Raw genomic sequence first — 21,335 nt, forward strand, 5'->3', positions numbered from 1 at the left:
CTTCGCTCCTTTTCTCTCGCAGCACCTTATGCCTGGAATAGACTCCTAGCTCCATCTCTACCTGTTTTCAAATCTATGCTGAAAACCCACCTTTTCACTGCTGCTTTTTAGCTCCCATTACTTCCCTCACCTGTAACTGTCTTGTCTGTCTGTATCATTTAGATTGTAAGCACTTTTGAGCAGGGACTGTCTCTTTGTATCACGTGTTCAGCGCTGCGTGCATCTGGTAGCGCTATACAAATGCTAATAATAATAATAATAATAAATTCTCAGACCACTGCGCTAACCGTACAATGATCACATAAACAGATTGATGTTCAAAAGCCCCCTGAGAGTAACCACTGAGAGAGGAGCAAGTGAGAATCACTCCTGTCCTTATTATGGTTTATGGTTTATTAAAATTTTCTATACCACCTTGGCTAGCTAGCAGATCTCGGCAGTTTACAATAAACAAAATATAAGGAAAAGGACAGGAATTACAAAATTGATAGATCACTCATTTAATGAACAGGAAGTGAAGACGGGGAGTGGGGAGAGGGGAATTTCATACAGAGAGAGGTAAGGGGGAGAGGTGAAGGGGCTAAATATGGGGTAGACAGCAGTGGTCGGTCCCAACAGTTTAAGATGTGGCAAAAGCCTGGGCGAACTTCCAGATCTTTAGGAGGGAATTCCAAAAGGAGGGGGCAGGAAAGAAGAAGACACGGTGTTGCGTTGATTCTAACTGGGCAAATTTTGGACCAGGTAAGACTAAGCGATGATCATTTAATGCGACGTGCAAGACACTTTGCCCTTTAGTACATAGGGCCGTATTATTTTATACAGTTGCACCAAGTTTGTGTGGTTTTTTACACTCTTATTTCACACCTTGTAGTCAAGTATGCACTGACTTGATTTTATAAAATACTAGCATTAAGCACAAACGAACCTGTTGAAAATGTTAGTGCACACTTTGCACAAGTACATGTGTAAATTAAATAATTTTATAGTCCACATGCATAATCTACAGTGAAAGTACTTGCTACAAAATGTATGTACTTTCACGCTAGTTGGTATTTCATAGGCAATGAGGTGGCGATAAGGGCTCCCACGTTAACCCTGCGGTAACTGCCACGCAAGCCATTTCCAGGGGTTTTATTTTTTCCCCGGAAATGGTGCGTGCTCAGGGTTGAGCTATCACTGGCAGCCGTGTTGGGCTGGCGGCAGTCCTGATTTAGCGTTTGGTAAGCCCGCGTTGAGCTTGCCGCCACTCTGTAAAAGACCCTCTTGTTTTTGGAGGAAGCATGTCAGGGGAGAGAATGGGCGTGGATGTGCTATTCAGCTAGTGCGCTGGTTAGCACATCCATAATCCCCTGGTTTCCATATAGCGCACCTAGTATTCCACGCCAAAATCTAAGCATATTCTATAACAACTCAACAAGCAATAATGAGCACTAATTGGCAGTAATTAGAATTTACGCACTCAACTCCCTAAGCGTGTTCTGTAATTTTAAAGCACACAGGAAAAAAGGGTGTGGTTATGGGTGGGGAAATAGGCATTTCGTGGGCATTCCAAAATTTACACACGTTGTTATAGAATATGACCCTGTGCATCTAATTCTACATGCCTGGATTTACGCCACATTTTCATTGGTGTAAATTGATGCACGTAGTTTTAGGCGCTATGCTATTGACTAAGCGTATTCTATATACTATGCCTAAATCTAGGCGCCAGTTATAGAATACGTTTAGGCAGAAATATTTTCCACGTGGATTTTTAAAGCGCCATATATAGAATTTGGCCCAATTCGGGAGCCCTTAGTGCCTCCTAAATAGGAGATGGTAAATGCTCCCGCGTTAACTTTTAAAAATGGCTGTCTGCTAATGTTAACATTAGCACACAGTCAGGATTTCAAAAATTAGAAAAAAGCCCTATTTTATGGCCATGTTAAAAAATGGGCTTAGGGGTAAATTCTATAAATGGATCCTAAAAAATCGGCACCAGAAAAATGCTTAAGCGGTATTCTTTAAGCTGTGCTTAAAGTTCGGTGTGGTTTATAGAATACATGCTTTATTTTTTTACTTGTTGCATTTGTATCCCACATTTTCCCACCAATTTGCAGGCTCAATGTGGCTTACATTATGCCGTAATGGCGATCGCCATTTCCGGATAGAGAATTACAAGTGGTCTTGCATTAAGACGCATAAATGGTAAAGTAGAATATAAAGTGGTATTACAATGAAGTTCTTAATGATAGAGTGAATTATAAAATAGATTCGATAATCAACTATAGAAAGTTCATGCTTAATTAGAGAGTCACGTGTAAATTCAGGCGTGGCCATTTGCACCAACGAAAATGTGGTGCAAATGCGTGCACCTAAATTTACACATGGAGCACCATGCAATTACGCGCTTAAGTTGAAGCCACACCCCTGTTCCACCCCAAAACACCCATGACTGTTCTATTTCTGTGTCTCCTTTTTTGGAACAAGCGTAAATTTTAGGCACAGATCCTGCACCTAAATTTACACACGTTGGTCCCAATTAAATCTAATTTGTGTCAATAATTGGTTGTTAAAAAGCCAATTATTGGCACTAATTGGCTTATTCAATTAGATTGCATGTGAAAATTGGGAACGCGCCTAAATTTACGCACACAATTTTTGGCAACCTTTACAGAATCAGTGGGTTAGTGTGTGGGGAAAATCCTGAGTTAGGATGCACTACGCACATTTACCAGTACAGCTTAGTAAAAGGGTCTTTTAGTTTGTGCTAAATTGAGTTAACCTATACTGTACTAACCTACAATTAAAAGCATCTAAGTCAAACATCATGTTAAAAACTCTAGCGCATGTTTTAAAAAAATCTATTAAAATGAATGGGTGAAACAAATAGAAAAAAAATCAGAAAATTGGGAAAGCCCCCAAAAACCCTGTTACTAATAAAGATGTTCCAGTGAGATTTAAGATTGCCCTGTAAAAGTAGAAAGTTTTTCAATTAAATGAATTTCAGTGCCTTATTAATAATAATAATAATAATAATAATAATAATGCCCTTTGCAATATATAAAAAAAAACTAAGGTGTCCTTTTACAAAGGCGTGCTGAAAAATGGCTTGCGGTAGTGTAGGTGCGGGTTTTGGGCGCGTGCCGATCCATTTTTTAGCGCACCTGTAAAAAGGCCTCTTTTTTTTGCTGAAAATGGACATGTGGCAAAATCAATATTGCCGCACGTCCATTTTGGGTCTGAGACCTTACTGCCAGCCATAGACCTAGCGGTAAAGAATTTGGGCGGTAATGACCTATGTACGTCAAATGCTACTTGGCATGCGTCCGTTACAAGCGCCAGAAAATAAAAATTATTTTTCAGATTTGCATAGCAGATGCACGACCAAAATTGAAATTACTGCAAGGGCCACACGGTAACCAAGCGGTAACTCCAATTTGTTGCACGTTTGGCATGCATAGGTGCCAACGCGGCTTTGTAAAAGGGGCCCTAAATAACAATCAATGGCCATATTTTGCACTGCAGAACTTTAACAATTTGTGCATCTTGCCACAGACTCTACCTTCTGGCCACCGCTGAAAATTAGATATGTTACAAATCCTGCTGAGAGGTATTGAACCTGTTTTAAGTTGCTTTTACCATTTCAGTGCACCATTATGTCCCTAATTACATCATTGTGGGCAGTTTCTACTTGTTATATTCCTCAAAACTACAGTAATTGTGAAGATTCTAGACCAAGCCATTAAAAATCTTGTTGTGCTTTGATTGGTTAATAATCTGTTCTTCTGTTTCTTTTCTGTCTCTGTTTTGCTGCAGAACCTTTTAGTGCTTCTGTCTGGGTGATGATGTTTGTGATGCTTCTCATTGTGTCCGCCATGGCTGTTTTTATATTTGAGTACTTTAGTCCTGTAGGATATAACAGGAACTTAGCTAAAGGGAAAGGTAAGCTTTTTATTTTATACAACTCAGGGGATAGATAACGTTTTAATCTTTTCTTCTTCACCTTCAGGCAGTACAGAAACAAGACAACACATGTTTTCAGAATTCACTTACAGACCTTAGACATCTGAATGTACTCGACGTGCCGCTTTTTGGTTGCTTTCAGTTCTTGTTTCTTTTGATGCAGCATATCGACATTTTTTAGGGGGAGGGGAAAAAGCTAAGCTATGCCAATGCATTTACTTGATGTTCGGTTTATCTTAGACATTTCTTTTTTCTAACTTTCAATCACCATAACAATTTAAATACTGCATTATCACCAGCAAACATTATCCATTGTTTCACAGTAGTATCTGACGTTACGTGTTCATATTATATCCATCTGTAGTGATTCCCATACATGCGGCAAAGCTTCATTCATAAGTCTTTGTTCATGTATTGTTTAAGCATACCAGTTTTGCCAGTCATTAAAAAACGAAGAGGGGACATAGGGAGGATGGAAATACATCCACACAGTTACATCAGTATTTATCTTTACTGTGAGCAAAGATTGCTTTTCTTAAACTTTCTATTAAATTGCTGTATCACTTAGATGGACTTGAACATTACTGTTGGGATCATTCTCTGTTCACACAAGATGAAGCCAAGAATTAGGGATGCACAGTTGTCATTAGTAACTGAAAACAGGCAACGACAGGCTCAGCAAACAAGAGGGCCCCCTCTCTGCAGCTCCCCCCCAGTCCTGTAGCTCCCCCCCCCCCCCCCCCCCAGTGTCTCCCTGTATCTTTCATGGTCTTTCGGGGGTCTGTTGCAGCAGGAGCAATGTCAGTTCATTCCTGACCATGGCCATGGCTGCATCCAATATGGCGGCTGCGACCTTTCATCCCAACAAAAGGCCACATCCACCATATTGGATGTGGTCGCTACCATGGGCAGGAGTGAAGTGGCACTGCTCCTGCCCCAATGGACCCCTACTGGATCATCAGGGGACTAAGTAAGAGAAAGGGAGCCACTGGGAGGGGGCCAGGGACTGTGGGATGTCTGTCCTTGTTGGGGGGAACACAGGAAGGGGGCCTAGATCTTTTTCTATTTTGTGTCATCTCCCTTGATAAGAGGGTGGGGGAACTACCAAATAACATGAACATTCCTGGAAACAACACAAAATGATTTATCTGTTTGCTTCTATGTAAAACATTCTGATCTTGAAAAAATAATTTATCTGAGAAAAATGTACAGTCATTAATGCAGGAATTCTTTGGAATAATGTTAAAGTTATAGGTAGTGGATGAAAATCCAGTAACATTTACAGAGTCATTTGATGTCCTTAGTGCAGTGTATGTTAAAGTGGTGGTACACAATTCTGGTCCTTGAGGGCCACAAACCACTTTGTTTTTGAGGGTATCCACAATGGATATTCATGAAATATATTTACAAACATGGCTTCCCTTTTAGACCTATATGTCTCATTTTTATTTCCTGTGGCTATCCTGAATACCAAACTGGTTTGCGGACTTAACAAAAAATGCCTAGCACTGGGTTAACGGATAGTTTACCCTTTCGTGAATTTTTCCACTGTTTTTGTCCTTTGAACTGTACCTGATAAACATTATAAAAAGATCCAAGTGGACTCTTCTTCATTTCATTCTTGCATACTGTTTATCTTCAGCCCTTGAAGTACATTAGTAGTTTGCAGTTCCGAACTCAGGACACAACCCAGTCCTTCATGTTTTTAGGATATGCACAGTGTACATTGGAGGCAGCACATGTAAATCTAACTCATATTCATTGCAGTTATCCTGAAAATGTGATTGGTTGCATATGTTTTGAGGACTGGGTTGGGAACCACTGCAGTTCAAAACTATAATTTTCATGTTCTCTTCTGTGTAAATCAAGTATGATAATAAAATATGTTAACATCAGTATTACTGTTGAAGATAAAATTAATCCCATAATGTAAAATGGTGAAATATTCATTGATAGTTCCCAGGGTTTATGCTTGTATGATACAAACATCCTACAAAGAGCCACAGAAGTTTGAGGAGAAATTAGTCACAGCAATGGAATATCTTCATTTAGTCTCTTTTTGCCTAATATCAAATATAAGGTATGAGCCATGAATTCAGGGTGAGAGGGTCCATTCTTGACCTTTAGTCTTAGATTGAAAAGCTATATAATAGGGGGAGGGGGGAGGAAGCAGTTAATACTCTACCATCTGACTCCCTTCTGAATGTGAAACCATCTGGACCCTGGTACCCTGGTCAAACCAATAGAAATAAATCTGCATTAAATGGTCAAAAAGTAAATAAATAAATATATAGACAAAAATAAATATGTTTCAGATTTAGACAAAAAAATATATATATTTGTCTAAATCTGAAACATTTTTCACTGAGTGAAGACAAACCAATAAAAAAAATTTTCTGCATTCCTGTGCTAATTTATATCTACATGGGCTATTTATGACTTGGGAATATCAAGAAATATTGGTTATATTTGGACAATCACTATGGAAGGGCTGCATACATGCCAAATTGGTGGTTCTTCAGCCCCATACTCTGCCAACCTCTAGCATTCACAGCTATTCAACAACTGCTTCACCCTCATAGGGAACACAATAATAATGGGTGATTTCAATTATTCCAATATTGACTGGGTAAATGTAATATCAGGGCATGCTAGGGAGCAGCTGGTACAGAAGCCAACAACAGGAGGAAAACTTCTAGACCTAGTTCTTAGTGGAGCGCGTGATCTGGTGCCAGAGGTAATGGTGCTGGGGCCGCTTGATATCAGTGATTGTAATATGATCAGATTTGATATGAGCTCTGGAGTAAGTACAAACAGGAAATGCAATACATTAGCATTTAACTTTCAAAAACGAGACTATGATAAAATGAGAACAGTGAAAAAAAAAACTTACAGGAGCAGCTACAAAGGTCAAAAATTTACATCGTGCATGGATACTGTTCAAAAATACCATCCTAGAAACCCTGGTCAGTTATATTCCATATATTAAAAAAGGAGGAAGGAAGGTGAAACGAGAGCCAGCATGGTTAAAAACTGAGGAGAAGGAAGCTATTAGAGTTAAAGAAAATCCTTCAGAAAATGGAACAAGGATCTGACTGAAAATAATAAGAAACAGCATAAGGAATGGCAAGTCAAATGCCAAGTGCAAAGGAAGGTAAAGAGATAATTTGAAAAAATAAATTGCGTTGGAGACAAAAACACATGGAGGGGCATAATCGAACGGGGTGCCCTAGTTTTTCTGGGACCGTCCTCACAGGACGACCCCGTGAAGGGGCAGAGAAACTCGTATTATTGGAACAAGATGGGCGTCCATCTTTTTTTTCGATAATATGGTTGGGGACGCCCAAATCTCAACATTTAGGTTGACCTTAGAGATGGTCGTCCTTAAGTCGTCCTTAGAGATGGTCGTCCCCAGTTTTTGGCGATAATGGAAACCGAGGACGCCCATCTCAGAAATGACCAAATCTAAGGCATTTGGTTGTGGGAGGAGCCAGCATTCATAGTGCACTGGTCCCCCTGACATGCCAAGACACCAACTGGGCACCCTAGAAGGCACTGCAGTGGACTTCAGAAGTTGCTCCCAGGTGCATAGCTCCCTTACCTTGTGTGCTGAGCCCCCACAAACCCCACCCAAAACCCACTCCCCCCCAACTGTACACCTCCCTTATGGGTGAAGGGAGGTACCTACATGTTGGTACAGTGGGTTTGTGGTGGGTTTTGAAGAGCTCACAGCCTGCCTGAAGTACACTGCACCCACTAAAACTGCTCCAGGGACCTGAATACTGCTGTCATGGAGCTGGGTATGACATTTGAGGCTGGCATAAAGGCTGGCAAAACATTTTTTTAGAGTTTTTTTTAGGGTGGGAGAGGGTTGGTGACCACTGGGGGAGTAAGAGGAGGTCATCCCCGATTCCCTCCGGTGGTCATCTGGTCAATTCAGGCACCTTTTTGAGGCTTGGTCGCAAGAAAAAATGGAGCAAGTAAAGTCGGCCAAGTCTCGTCAGGGACGCTCTTCTTTTTTCCATTATCGGTCGAGGACGCCCATGTGTTAAGCACGCCCCAGTCCCGCCTTTGCTATGCTGCCGACACCCCCCGTGAACTTTGGTCATCCCCGCAACGGAAAGCAGTTGAGGGCGCCCAAAATCGGCTTTCAATTATGCCGATTTGGGTGACCCTGAGAGAAGGACGCCCATCTCCTGATTTGTGTTGGAAGATGGACGCCCTTCTCTTTCGAAAATATACCTGATAGTAAAAACTTTTAAGTATATTAGAAGCAAGAAGCTGGCAAAAGAATCAATTGGACCAAGGGGTCAAAGGGTCACTCAGGTAAGAGAAAACCATAGCGGAGAGATTAAATTAATTCTATGCTTCAGTTTCACCGAGGAAGTTTTGGAAGAGATACCGGTGCAAGAAATGGTATTCAAAACTGACGAGTCAGAGAAACTGAATCAAATCTCTGTAAACCTGGAGTTGTAATGGGGCAATTTGATAAACTGAAGAGTAGCAAATTGCCTGGACCAGATGGTATTCATTCCAAAGTAATTATAGAATTGAAAAATGAACTTGCAGAACTATTGTTAGTAATATACAATTTATCTTTAAAATCAAGCATAATACCAGAAGATTTGAGGGTGGCCAATGTAATGCCAATCTTTCAAAAAGGTTCCAGAGGTGATCTGGCAAATTATAGACTGGTGAGCCTAATGTTGGTGCCAGGCAAAATGGTAGAGACTATTATAAAGAACAAAATTACAGAGCATATTCAAAAGCATGGATTAATGAGACAAAGCCAATATAGATTTAGTGAAGGGAAATCTTGCCTCACCAATCTATTACTTTTCTTTGAAGGGGTGAACAAACGTGGATAAAAGTGAGCCAGTTGATATCATATATCTTTTTTTCAAAAGGCATTTGACAAAGTACCTCATGAAAGACTCCAGAGGAAATTGGAGAATCATGGGATAGGAGGTGGTGTTCTATTGTGGATTGAAAACTGGTTAAAAGATAGAAGATAGAGAGTAGGTTTAAATGGAAAAGGGTAGATAGTGGGGTTCTGTAGGGGTCTTAGCTGGGACCGCTGCTTTTTTTTTACATATTTATAAATCTAAAGATGGGAGTAACTAGTGAGGTAATTAAATTTGCTGATGACACAAAGTTATTCAAAGTTGTTAAATCGCAAGAGGATTGTGAAAAATTACAAGAGGATCTTACAAGACTGGGAGACTGGGCATCCAAATGGCAGATGACATTTAATGTGAGCAAGTGCAAAGTGATGCATGTGGGAAAGAGGAACCCAAACTACGGCTACATGATGCAAGGTTCCACATTAGGAGTCACCGACCAGGAAAGGGTTGTAGGTGTCATGAAACTCTTCTCATTGTGCTGTGGCAGCTAAGAAAGCAAATAGAATGTTAGGTATTATTAGGAAAGGATTGGAAAACAAAAATAAGGACGTTATAATGCCTTTCTTTCGCTCCATGGTGCGACAGCACCTCAAATACTGTGTGCAATTTTATATAATTTGGAAGCTGAAGGAAGCCCGTGCAAGCTCCTGAGCGCCAGTAGCAAGAAACAAATGTGCACGAATCTGAACAAACCTGAAAATGAAAGCACACTTTTACGCCTGTTTCCTGCATTTAAATATAAGCATTCCAAATTTTTAAAAATTGAAATGCATATATTTAAAGGTGCAGAAAACAGATGTCTATGTGTGATTCACATTCAGTTTTGCTAGGCACATGTACTAAGCATGTTCCCCCTTGCTTTCGCTTTTACAGTATGCATATAATTTGAATATCATTTCCTCTGAGCATTCATTAGCTAGGTTTTGTGGTTTCTGTGCCGTTGGCGTACCGTGGAAGTTCTGAGCATCAGTCTATTAGGGCCCTTTTCCTAAAGTGTGCTGGAATCTGGGCTTAACATATGGTAATGCGGGATTTTACCACACACTAAGCCCAGATATAACATGCAGTATTAGAGGATGTTTTAAAATATATTTAATTGCAGGTCACGATCGGGCTCATTTTCAAAGCACTTAGCCTCCCAAAGTTCCATAGAAACCTATGGAACTTAGCCTCCCAAAGTGCTTTGAAAATATGCCTCCTGGTAATGTTGCCTAGAGTTAATGTGGGAGCATTTATTGCCTCCTTTTTGGAAGGCGCTAAATGCTCCCGGGTAGCCAGTTAGAGCCAGATTCTGTAAGTGGCACCTAAAACCTAGATATACCAGTCCTACAGATAGGCACAGTTTATAGAATAGTGCATAGGACCGGGGAATGCGCCTACATTTAGGCATGGCCGTTTACGCAACTGAAAACCTGGTGTAACTATCCACAACTGAATGTAGGCACGTTCCCCCGAATTCTGACAACACACATAAATTTGAGTAACGCCCCAACATGCTCACACTCCTCCCATGGCTGTGCCCCCTTTTCAGTTACACACGTTGGGATTGCCTCCTTTTAGAATACACGTAAAAAGAAGCGTGCGCCAATTCCAAATATTGCCAATTAGTGATGATAATTGGTTATCGGCCAGTTATCATCACTGATTTGCTGATTACACAAGATGTGTGCTTAAATTGGGAACACACCCAGTTTAACGCGCGCTACTCGCCATGCCTTATACAGAATCCGGAGGTTAGCTTGCGTTAAGTATAACATGCTCATGAAACACCCCCTTCCAAAAATATTTTTTTTAAATCCATAACCCATGGCTTAGCATGCACAAACAGGCAAAATACCATAAAACATTTAAATGCATTTCTGCAGTGGCCTGTTGGAATGTGCTAACTGCGTGTTAAGGGCTTAATGCCCTTTAGTAAAAGGGCCCCTTAAATTGTTTTTCTAGATTCATGGTATATCAAATAAAAGTGAAGTGCGAAATATTTGTAAGGTTATATAGATAATGGGTATGTACTGAAAAGCAATTCAGTGACTAGTTTCTTTGTAGCTAATGATCTAATAATTCATTGGTGTCTGACTTGTGTAAAACAATATCTTTTGTGTTATTTGTTATTTCAGCTCCACATGGACCTTCATTTACTATTGGGAAGGCGGTATGGCTGCTATGGGGCTTGGTCTTTAATAACTCAGTACCTGTTCAGAATCCCAAAGGAACAACCAGCAAAATTATTGTATCAATCTGGGCCTTCTTTGCTGTCATTTTTCTGGCCAGTTATACTGCCAACCTAGCTGCATTTATGATTCAAGAGGAATTTGTGGACCAAGTGACTGGGCTAAGTGATAAAAAGGTATGTCGGTTGAACTGAGGATGACATGTACGCTGTAATGTGCACCATTACAAAAGATTGCAGGGGTCCATCATTTCTATGTGAGCTAGTAAAAAGTTCCACATCTGCCACGGATGTCATCCCCTTGAACTTGGGTGGGAGATGGGGAAGCATCTTTTCATGCTATCCTTAAATGACATGTGTGTCATTCCCCTTATAGTTACCGCCAGGGTAAATTAGGTAGGAGGCAATGTGCATGTCAGGAGAGGGAAGATGCCCAGGCAAAGCACTGATCAAACCGCATCGCCCAGGTACTTCTCATTGTACGTAACGCACTTCAGTGCCAGTTTTGAATAGCCCAAGCTTAGGCTGCTATTTCCCTGACCTAACTTCCCCAGGTAACTTATTCAAGTGCCAGTGCTGAATATGACATTAATCCCCCCTCCCCATTGTATAAAACTTGCCCAAAATTGCATGTGCAGTTTAATTGACTATAGAGCTAATTAGCACCAATAATTGACTTGTTAATGAGCAATTATTGGCATTAATTAGATTTAATTGGAACTTATGCCTGTAAATTTAGGCATGGGACTTTGAAAAAAAGATTGCATTGGAGGCAAAAACACATAGTAAAAAATGTTTAGGTATATTAAAAGCAAGAAGCTAGCAAAAGAATCGGTTGGACCGCTAGATGACTGAGGGGTAAAAGGGGCAATCAGGGAAGACAAAGCCGTAGCGGAGAGATTAAATTAATTCTTTGCTTCGGTCATTACCGAGGAAGATTTGGGAGAGATACCAGTGCCAGAAATGGTATTCGAAGCTGACGAGTCAGAGAAACTGAATGAAATGAGTGGAGTGGAACGGGTAGACGTGAATCATTTGTTTACTCTTTCCAAAAACTACTAGAACTAGGGAGAAATTTTTTCTTCACTCAACGTGTAATTAAACTCTGGAATTCGTTGCCAGAGAATGTGGTAAAGGCGGTTAGCTTAGCGGGGTTTAAAAAAGGTCTGGATGGCTTCCAAAAATTAAATTGACTTGGGAAAAACTCACTGCTTATTTCTGGGATAAGCAGCATAAAATGTATCATACTTTTTCGGGATCTTGCCAGGTATTTGTGACCTGGATTGGTCGCTGTTGGAAACAGGATGCTGGGCCGGATGGACCTTTGTTCTGTCCCAGTGTAGCAATACGTATGTAGTAAAAAAAAATGGGACACAGAAATGGGAGGGTTATGGGCAGAACAGGGGCATTCCTAGCATTTTTGCGTGTTGTTATAAAATACGGGGGATACCGCCTAATGTAGGCACATACGTTTGCACCACATCTCAGTTGGTACAAGTGGCCGTGCCTAAAGTTAGGCGCAATTCCCAGGTATAAGTGCTAAATAGCGCCTAACTTTAAGCACAGGTTATAGAATAGCGCTTTTCTCAGCGCTGACTTTTTTCAGCACCATATATAGAATTCATCCCTAACTGGTTAACTTCTGGCTCTACCAGTGCTACCCCTGGACCCTCCCCTGCATTATCCAGATAGTTCTAAGGTGTTCAAACATAATATTCCGGAAAATGCCACCAAATATCACTGATGAGAGGGTGGCACAAGGGAGACATGATGATCCTTAACTGTGATGTTTATTAAAAGTACACCAAAGGACTCAACACAACCTCCAAAAGGAATATTCTTCCCTAGGAACTTGCTTATTCAATTAAATATTTCAGTGCATTGCAAATATTTGCTTTAGGACATGCAGACAATATTCTTAATCTTTCACCCCCCCCCCCCTTACTGTACAAATACGGCAGAAAAAGTCTGTAGAGAATTAATGTTCCAATTCAATTTTTAAAAAAAGTTTCATTGCTAATAGGGTAATCAGTACTTCAATTAAGAAGATGTATCTACGAAGTGTTTCTGAGAGTTGGGATATTCATTTTCTTGAGCTTATAAATTAGCTTGGGATAGCTGGCCTTAGTTTAATTTGTTGTTTGCTGATTCCCTAGAACAGAAAGTTTTTGCTTGTGATGGCATCCTAGTGATTCAAGGTTGATGTTTCCATTTTGGCAAGTTTAAGGGTGCAGTTCCGGTCAGTAGCTTAATTATTCATAAGGACAAACGTAGGAAGGACGGTACAGCATTATTGAACTAGGTCAGTTAGCTATAGGAGGCACACAGTACACTGAAGGCAAGAAGAAAGGGTAACAACAAGAAAAGAGAAGAAGTGTCCCCCTAACCACAAGTCACACAAGTATTTAAAAAAAAAAAAAAAAGAGAAGTAAGGGGTAGACCAAGGGGGTCCTTTTACTAAGGTGCACTGAAAAATGGCCGGCGGTAATGTAGATGTGTGTTTTGGGCGCACACAGAATTATTTTTCAGCATACCTACAAAAAATGCCTTATTTTAATTTTTTTCCGAAAATGGACGTGCGGCAAAATGAAAATTTCCGCGTGTCAAGTTTGGGTCTGAGACCTTTCCACCAGCCATTGACCTAGCGGGTAAAGTCTCACACGGTAACTGGACGATAATGACCTACACGTGTCAAATGCCACTTGGCATGTGTCCGATACTCACGTCCAAAAATTTTTTGGAAACCTATCGGATGCGCGCCAAAAATGAAATTACCGCAAGAGCCACGCGGTAGCTGGGTGGTAACTCCATTTTGGCGTGCATTGGGTGTGCGTAGACGCTTATGCAGCTTAGTAAAAGGGCCCCCAAATGTATATCCAAGCAGCAGGTTTATTCTTACATAAAAAAATCAAGACTCAATGCAGTCCTGTGTCTTGGCACTAACCGTGACTGCCTCAGGAGTCAATGTCAATTATCCCAGCCACCGATGATAATAACACATAATTGGTCTTGAGAATCCAATAATACACAAGAAGGTATTGTCACAGCAACAACTGCATGTCAACCAGGGACAGGCGGGGATGGGGGCAAACTTTGTCCCCTTGTCATTTTTTACTTTGAAGCCTGTTAATGAACTGAACTGTTATTTATGTTTGAGTGATGCAGATGACGATATTTAGATTGTTTTGGAAAAACAAGCAAACATGCTGGCCATAGCTAGCAAAATTTGCATGGGGGATCCTGTACATCCCGCTACCAGCACATCTTCTAAGAAGATATCTTCTACAGCAGAAAGGACTGTAGAAGACAGGAGAGCTAGACTGAATCCTGAGATTGTTGATGACTTCTTATTCATCCACTGATGAAAAAATCATAACAGTTCTTCATAGGGCATATTTCTCTCCTGCTGGGGCATGCAGAACAGGTTGTATTTTGTAGCCCTGGACATTTTAACAGGGTAGATTTAGGTTCCTTCGGGTAGTAGAAGCCAGCTATTGTTGGGATTGGAAAGGTAGAGTGTGGTGGTGGTTGGGAGGGTTATTATAGATGCTCACTGTTATTGTTGTTTTCTATTTGTAATTTATACACAACAGTTGTACAGCATATTGTTCCTTTTTATACTTTAATAAAAGGATTTAAATATAAAATCATAAGTGTTCAACACTTCTGCAGGTGAGGACAGTCCATGGGGATGGGGCGGGGATGGGGTGGGTACGGAGACAGGGCCTGCAGGGACGGAAACAAAACCTGTGGGGACAGGACGGGGATGAAGACAGAACCTGAGGGGATGGGGTAGGGACGGAGACAGAATTCAAGGGGACAGGGCTGGGATGGGGACAGAATTTGTGACTGTGTCATTCTCTAGCCTGAAGCAATGGAAGGTTAAGTGATTTGCCCAAGATCACAATGGGCCACTGTAGTAGGTGAACCAGGTTTCCCTAGTTCAAAGCCCACTACTTTCTAACAAGTAGGGTACTTTGAATATTAACATATCGATCATTTTCATCGATTCTTTAAAACTGCAAATGGAATCCACGCACATTTTCTTTAGGAAAAATAAATGCCAGAAACTCAGCTTGTTAAACAGAAGTTTTGGTTTGTGGTGGTTTTCGCTACATTAATATTCAATCTGTTTTCCAAGTTGCAAATTAGATGTTAATTGCTGTGTCTCAATTAGTAGTCAATTAAGAGTACAGTTTTTACTGTGAACTGATGTAATTTTTAAAGCATCTGTGACCAGTTCTGAGCTTTAAACATAACACTGTATTCTTAAAATGGCATCTTGGGAGTGACAAGAATAAAGGATCGCCACTTTGTTTGTGAAGGAGTCAGTAAAGGTTCTGGAATGATTTTCTTGTTTACTAGCAGGGGCATTTTCGAAAGAGAAGGGCGCCCATATTCCGACACAAATCGGGAGATGGGCGTCCTTCTCTCAGGTTCGCACAAATCGGCATAATAGAAAGCCGATTTTGGGCGCCCTCAACTGCTTTCCGTCGCGGGGACAACCAAAGTTCACGGGGGTGTTGGATGCGTAGTGAAGGCGGGACTGGGGCGTGCTTAAGAGATGGGCGTCCTCGGCCGATAATGGAAAAAAGAAGGGCGTCCCTGACGAGCATTTGGTTGACTTTACTTGGTCCATTTTTTTTCTTACGACCAAGGCACACAAATGTGCCCAAAATGACCAGATGACCACCAGAGAGAATCGGGGATGACCTCCCCTTACTCCCCCAGTGGTCACTAACCCCCTCCCACCCTCAAAAAAATATTTTTCAAAATATTTTGTGCCAGCCTCTATGCCAGCCTCAGATGTCATACTCAGGTCCATCACAGCAGTATGCAGGTCCCTGGAGCAGTTTTAGTGGGTGCAGTGCACTTCAGGCAGGTGGACCCGGGCCCATCCCCCCCTACCTGTTACACTTGTGCTGGTAAATGTGAGCCCTTCAAAACCCACCCGAAACCCACTGTACCCACATGTAGGTGCCCCCACTTCACTCCTTAGGGCTATGGTAGTGGTATACAGTTGTGGGGAGTGGGTTTTGGGGGGGGTTTGGGGGCTCAGCACCGAAGGTAAGGGAGCTATGTACCTGGGAGCAATTTATGAAGTCCACTGCAGTGCCCCCTAGGTTGCCCGGTTGGTGTCCTGGCATGTGAGAGGGACCAGTGCACTACGAATGCTGGCTCCTCCCATGACCAAATGCCTTGGATTTGGTAATTTTTGAGATGGGTGTCCTCGGTTTCCATTATCGCCAAAAACCGGGGACAACCATCTCTAAGGTCGACCTAAATGTTGAGATTTGGGCGTCCTCGACCGTATTATCCAAATGAAGGATGGACGCCCCTCTAAGTCATTTGAATTCTTCAGGGCAGGATTATAAGTGAGGATGTTTATAATGTGGCTTAATTGGGCAAGAACTCCAAAGATTGGTAAAAACCAGGTCATGGGTTCTTGGCAGAATCCTCAAAAGTTGCAAGGTTCCATTCTACTTACTTCCAGGAATAAACAGTGGCATTCCCCAGGTTTACCTTAATAAACTTTATCTGCAAAAATGTATCCAAATCTTTTTAAAATCTGGCTATGCTAACTGCTTTTACCGCATCCTCTGACAATGAGTTCCAGAGCTTAACTATGCACTGAGTGAAAAAAAATATGTTTTTCCTCTTTGTTTTAAAACTATTACTATATAACGTTATGTTGTGTCCCTAGTCTTTCTACTTCTTGATAAACAATCAGTTTGCATTTACCTGTTCCACTCCACTCATTCATATCCCCCCCTCAGCTGTCTCTTCTCCAAGCTGAAGAGCCCTACCCTCTTTAGCCTTTCTTTACAAAGGAATTGTTCCAGCCCTGTAATCACTTTGGTTGCCCTTTTTCATACCTTATTTAATTTTGCTGTCTTTTTATTGAGATGTAGCAACCAGAATTTGACACAGTACTAATAATTTCTAATTTTCTATTTGTCAGCACCGCATACTGAGCAGAAAATTTTAATATAATGTCCACACTAATACCTATTTATTTTTTCCTGTGTGCTGACTCCTAGGGAGTCCATAAGCCATTTGTAGGAATTCTGCAGCAGTTCCATTGAGAAAAGTGGCAAGACTAAAGATCCTACAGTCAGTTGTGGGAGACCCAAGGACTTACCCCCTCCGCCCCCCCCACCCCCCCCCCCCCCCCCCCCCCCCCCCCCGTTGTGGGATGTTTTGCAATTTGTGTTGTGCTCATTATCAGCTGTCTTTTTTCAACAAGCCTTTTCTCTACCTTAGGATTTAATTGCCTTCTCATTAGGATGTGATTTCATTAGTAGTGTTTATTCACAGTATCTGTGAAGTCAGTGTTTCTTTAGTAATATGGGGTAGTATGATCATGTCCTGAAGCTCTGTAAGCATTTTTAGTTTATTGTAGTCATTTTTGTCTATGATTTTTACTTTTTTTATGTTGTTATACTTGTTTGATGTTTTTATTATGTATGCTTTATTGTTTGTTGCCTAGAGTAAAAAGGCTGTCTTTTTTCCCGAAAATAAGTGGGTGTGTGATAGGTGAACCACTTACCACATGGCCATTTTGGGGAGGAGCTCTTACCGCCGCCCATTGAGGTGGCTTTAAGGGCTCCCGCACTAACCCGGCAGTAACTGGGCAGCGGCCTGATTTCCGCCAGGTAAGCACCAGCGCTACAAAAATAGTGGGGACCAAGGACATGGCTGCTGTTGGTAGCAGTGATTTAAAAAAACTGTCTGCTCCCATATACAAGTGGAGAACAATAGTACATTTTTCCCTCTCTTGCAGATTTTTTAAAGTGCTTCTCCCATAGGACATGGAGCTGCATGGACATGGACTTTGCATTTGTCCACTTTGTCCACTTTAACGCCTATGTTTACTAAGTGGTGCTATAGGCGCCCATAGATATGTATAGGCGCGTTAGCGTTTAATGCACCTTAAATTTACAGGTGCATTAAAAACGCAAACGCACCTTAGTAAACATACCCCTAATTGTCATCTGCCATTTGAATGCTTAGGCTTCTAGTCTCATAAGGTCCTCTGGCAATTTCTCATAGTCTGCATGTGATTTACTAGCTTTCAATCGTTTTGTGTCATCTGCAAATTTGCATGGCCTTTGTAGAATACTGTGGGAATTCTCCACCTCCTGACCTGGACTTCTTAATTCACCCCTCCACATCCTATATAAATGGAGCTTTAAGTCTATAGGGAGGAGCACCATTTACCTGAAAAAGTTTCTCTTTGAATAACACTTGTGATTTTCCCCCTCTAGTTTCAAAGACCACACGACTATTCACCCCCATTTCGCTTTGGAACTGTCCCGAATGGAAGCACAGAGAGAAATATTAGGAACAACTACCCAGACATGCATCAGTATATGGCAAAGTATAACCAGAAAGGGGTGCAGGATGCCTTGGTCAGCTTAAAAACTGGGTAGGTATTATACCAGGCCTTCTGTGAGTCTTTGATATAGGTAACAGAGTAGATGATATATGCTCAGATTGTCAGTAAATGTTATCATCATTTGCCCATAAAATTATCCTAACTAGCTTATGCAATTAATGTACATGATTGATATTAAGCACTACAGTAAATAAACGTGTTTTGATACCAACCCAAATGATTTGCCTGTTCAAAACGTGAAAAGGCCACTGGAGATAGCTATTTGCATCAGTGGCGTAGCTACGTGGGGCCACGGGGGCCTGGGCCCCCCTGCCGGCGACCCTCTCGACCCCCCCTCCCGCCGCTGACCCTCTTGACCCCTGCTGACAACCCTCCCCCCCACCGCCGTCGCCGTGGGCTACCTTTGCTGGCAGGGGACCCCAATCCCCGCCAACCGAGGTCCTCTTCTTCCCGCGAAGGCTTCATTCTATTTCTGACATCCTGCACATTGGGCGTGCAGGACGTCAGACTCACAGAAACAGAATGAAGCCATCTTGCAAGGCTTTGTTCTGTTTCTGTGAGTCTGATGTCCTGCACGTACAATGTGCAGGACGTCAGAAACAGAACGAAGCCTTCGCGGGAAGAAGAGGACCTTGGCTGGTGGGGATTGGGGTCCCCCGCCAGCAAAGGTAGCCCATGGCGATGGCGGCGGCGGGGGAGGGTCATCAGTGGGAGGGGGGGTCGAGAGGGTTGTCGGCAGGGGTCGTCAAAGTTGGTGGTACCGGTGGCGGAGGGGGGGTCGGCAATGGCACGGGAGAGCTAAAATTTGCCCTCTCACCTCGGGCTCTGGACCCCCCTCCCACCAAAGTCTGGCTACGCCCCTGGTTTGCATTGATGACCCTAGCAAGATGCATTGTGCCATATATAGAAAGTGACACATTATGTTAGCATGTGCTAGCCAGCATGGACTTTATCCAAAGAGAAAAATAACTTACAACAGACTAATAGCTCTAATAATCACGAAGTCCTGTGATAGGGCAAAATGTAAAGCCAGTGGACTGTACAGTAAGTCCGTACTGTACAGTACCTCTCATAGAACTTGTCTGAGTGGCAGTTCAACCTTCATGTACTGAGAGACGCCAGTTTAATTGCCTCCATCTGAAGTACAGTATGAGATAAAACATTTGCTAGATCAGTCTTACGATGCTATTGCAGGGAGGTGCACAAGTAAACATAATTTGGTTCTTTTACCAAACATTTGGCTTTCTTCCTGATTTTCGTTAACTTTTTTCAGTTCGTTTCACACATTTCTGTGAATAAAACAAACGTTTAACTTGTGTTAGAACTTTTTAGTGCATGGCAATTGATTGTATATGGGTTAGATTGTAAGTTAATGCATCTTAAATCAATTTTGCAAGCACTAAGGGGGCCTTTCCAGCGTGAAGCAGTAACCGAGCGGTAATTGCCATTCTGTGCGCGTAGATGATTACTGCACGGTTAACGCGAGAACGTATCATTAAATTAATGGCTGGCGGTAAGGTCTCAGACCCAAAATGGACACACATCAATTTTTAATTTGCCGTACATCCATTTTCGGCAAAAATTTTAAAAAGGCCTTTTTAATGGGCGCGCTGATAAATGGATCTGTATGCGCCCAAAACACACACTAGCGTAGTCCATTTTTCGGCACACCTTAGTAAAAGGGTCCCTAACATTTTTAACGGCACCTTAAACAGATTGAATGTGCTTTAATCGGAGAAAATTTTTCTTCACCCAACGTGTAATTAGACTCTGGAATTCGTTGCCGGAGAACGTGGTACGGGCGGTTAGCTTGACGGAGTTTAAAAAGGGGTTAGATAGATTCCTAAAGGACAAGTCCATAGACCGCTATTAAATGGACTTGGAAAAATTCCGCATTTTTAGGTATAACTTGTCTGGAATGTTTTTACGTTTGGGGAGCGTGCCAGGTGCCCTTGACCTGGATTGGCCACTGTCGGTGACAGGATGCTGGGCTAGATGGACCTTTGGTCTTTCCCAGTATGGCACTACTTATGTACTTATGTACTTTAATTCACCTACGTATGGACTTCAACCAGTTTGGTTGTCATACTGTTTTGTTTTGAATTATTTTTATTTTTTATTTAAAGGTATGATCAAGGGGAAGTGCAATGCCCCAACCTGTGTTTAAAAAAATAACAACTGCCCAGTTCAGTAATGTACTATTGATGTTAATATGACAAAATGGAAACAGTACTGTTGTGGACTATAGATATAAATGGAAAAGGGACCATCAGAACTAGGCTATCCAAGCCAGCTCACTCCATATTCTGTGACTCATCGGTTCCAAAAACAACATATTTTTGTCCTAACAGTTGCTAATAAAATTAATGTTTTCAAACTCCATTTCCACAATAATGTCCATTTTTTAAAGCACAGCACTTCCACATAAGATCAAAATAAATAAAAGTTTCCATGGTGGTATTGTCTTTTTTCCTCCCCACCTCCATTCCTTCCTGTGGATCCAATATGTTTTCCTACCTTCCTCCTCCCCCCCCCCCCAGACCTCTATCTCCTCTCAGCCTTGATTCTACAAACATTGCAGTTGTCAGCAGCTATTAGAACAGACCTTCCTCAGGCCATCCGAGGCTTTCCCTCTGCTGTGTCCCTCCCACACAGCAAAGAGAAGTTACATCAAAGGGAAGGACCCCAGGGCTAGCCAGAGAAAGACCTGTTCTAATAGCTGCTGGCAACTGCAAAATTTGTAGAATTGCAATGGAGAGGTGAGAGGCCCATGGGTTGGGAGGAGGAAGGTAGTGAGGCGAATCCGGACCTGAAAAGAAGTGTGCTGTTTCTGAAGTGAGGCAATTTTATGGGGTGCCACGGTAACCAGTTAGTGCATGCATATCAGTGTGCATTAACTGGTTAAAGCAGGGTTAAA

The 21,335-nt window shown here is 41.9% G+C and overlaps 1 protein-coding gene across 1 annotated transcript in view; it reads left to right on the forward strand.

Annotated features, from left to right (window-relative positions):
• The window catches only part of GRIN2A (glutamate ionotropic receptor NMDA type subunit 2A), a 523,242-nt gene that overhangs the window by 463,038 nt on the left and 38,869 nt on the right, over positions 1-21,335 (forward strand). The window contains exons 8-10 of the mRNA XM_030213245.1: positions 3,799-3,924; positions 10,967-11,196; positions 18,288-18,448. Of these exons, the coding sequence (XP_030069105.1) occupies positions 3,799-3,924; positions 10,967-11,196; positions 18,288-18,448 (517 nt within the window). The remainder of the gene's footprint in view (positions 1-3,798; positions 3,925-10,966; positions 11,197-18,287; positions 18,449-21,335) is intronic.

The sequence above is a fragment of the Microcaecilia unicolor genome, chromosome 8 (assembly GCF_901765095.1).
Source record: "Microcaecilia unicolor chromosome 8, aMicUni1.1, whole genome shotgun sequence".
NCBI lineage: Eukaryota > Metazoa > Chordata > Amphibia > Gymnophiona > Siphonopidae > Microcaecilia > Microcaecilia unicolor.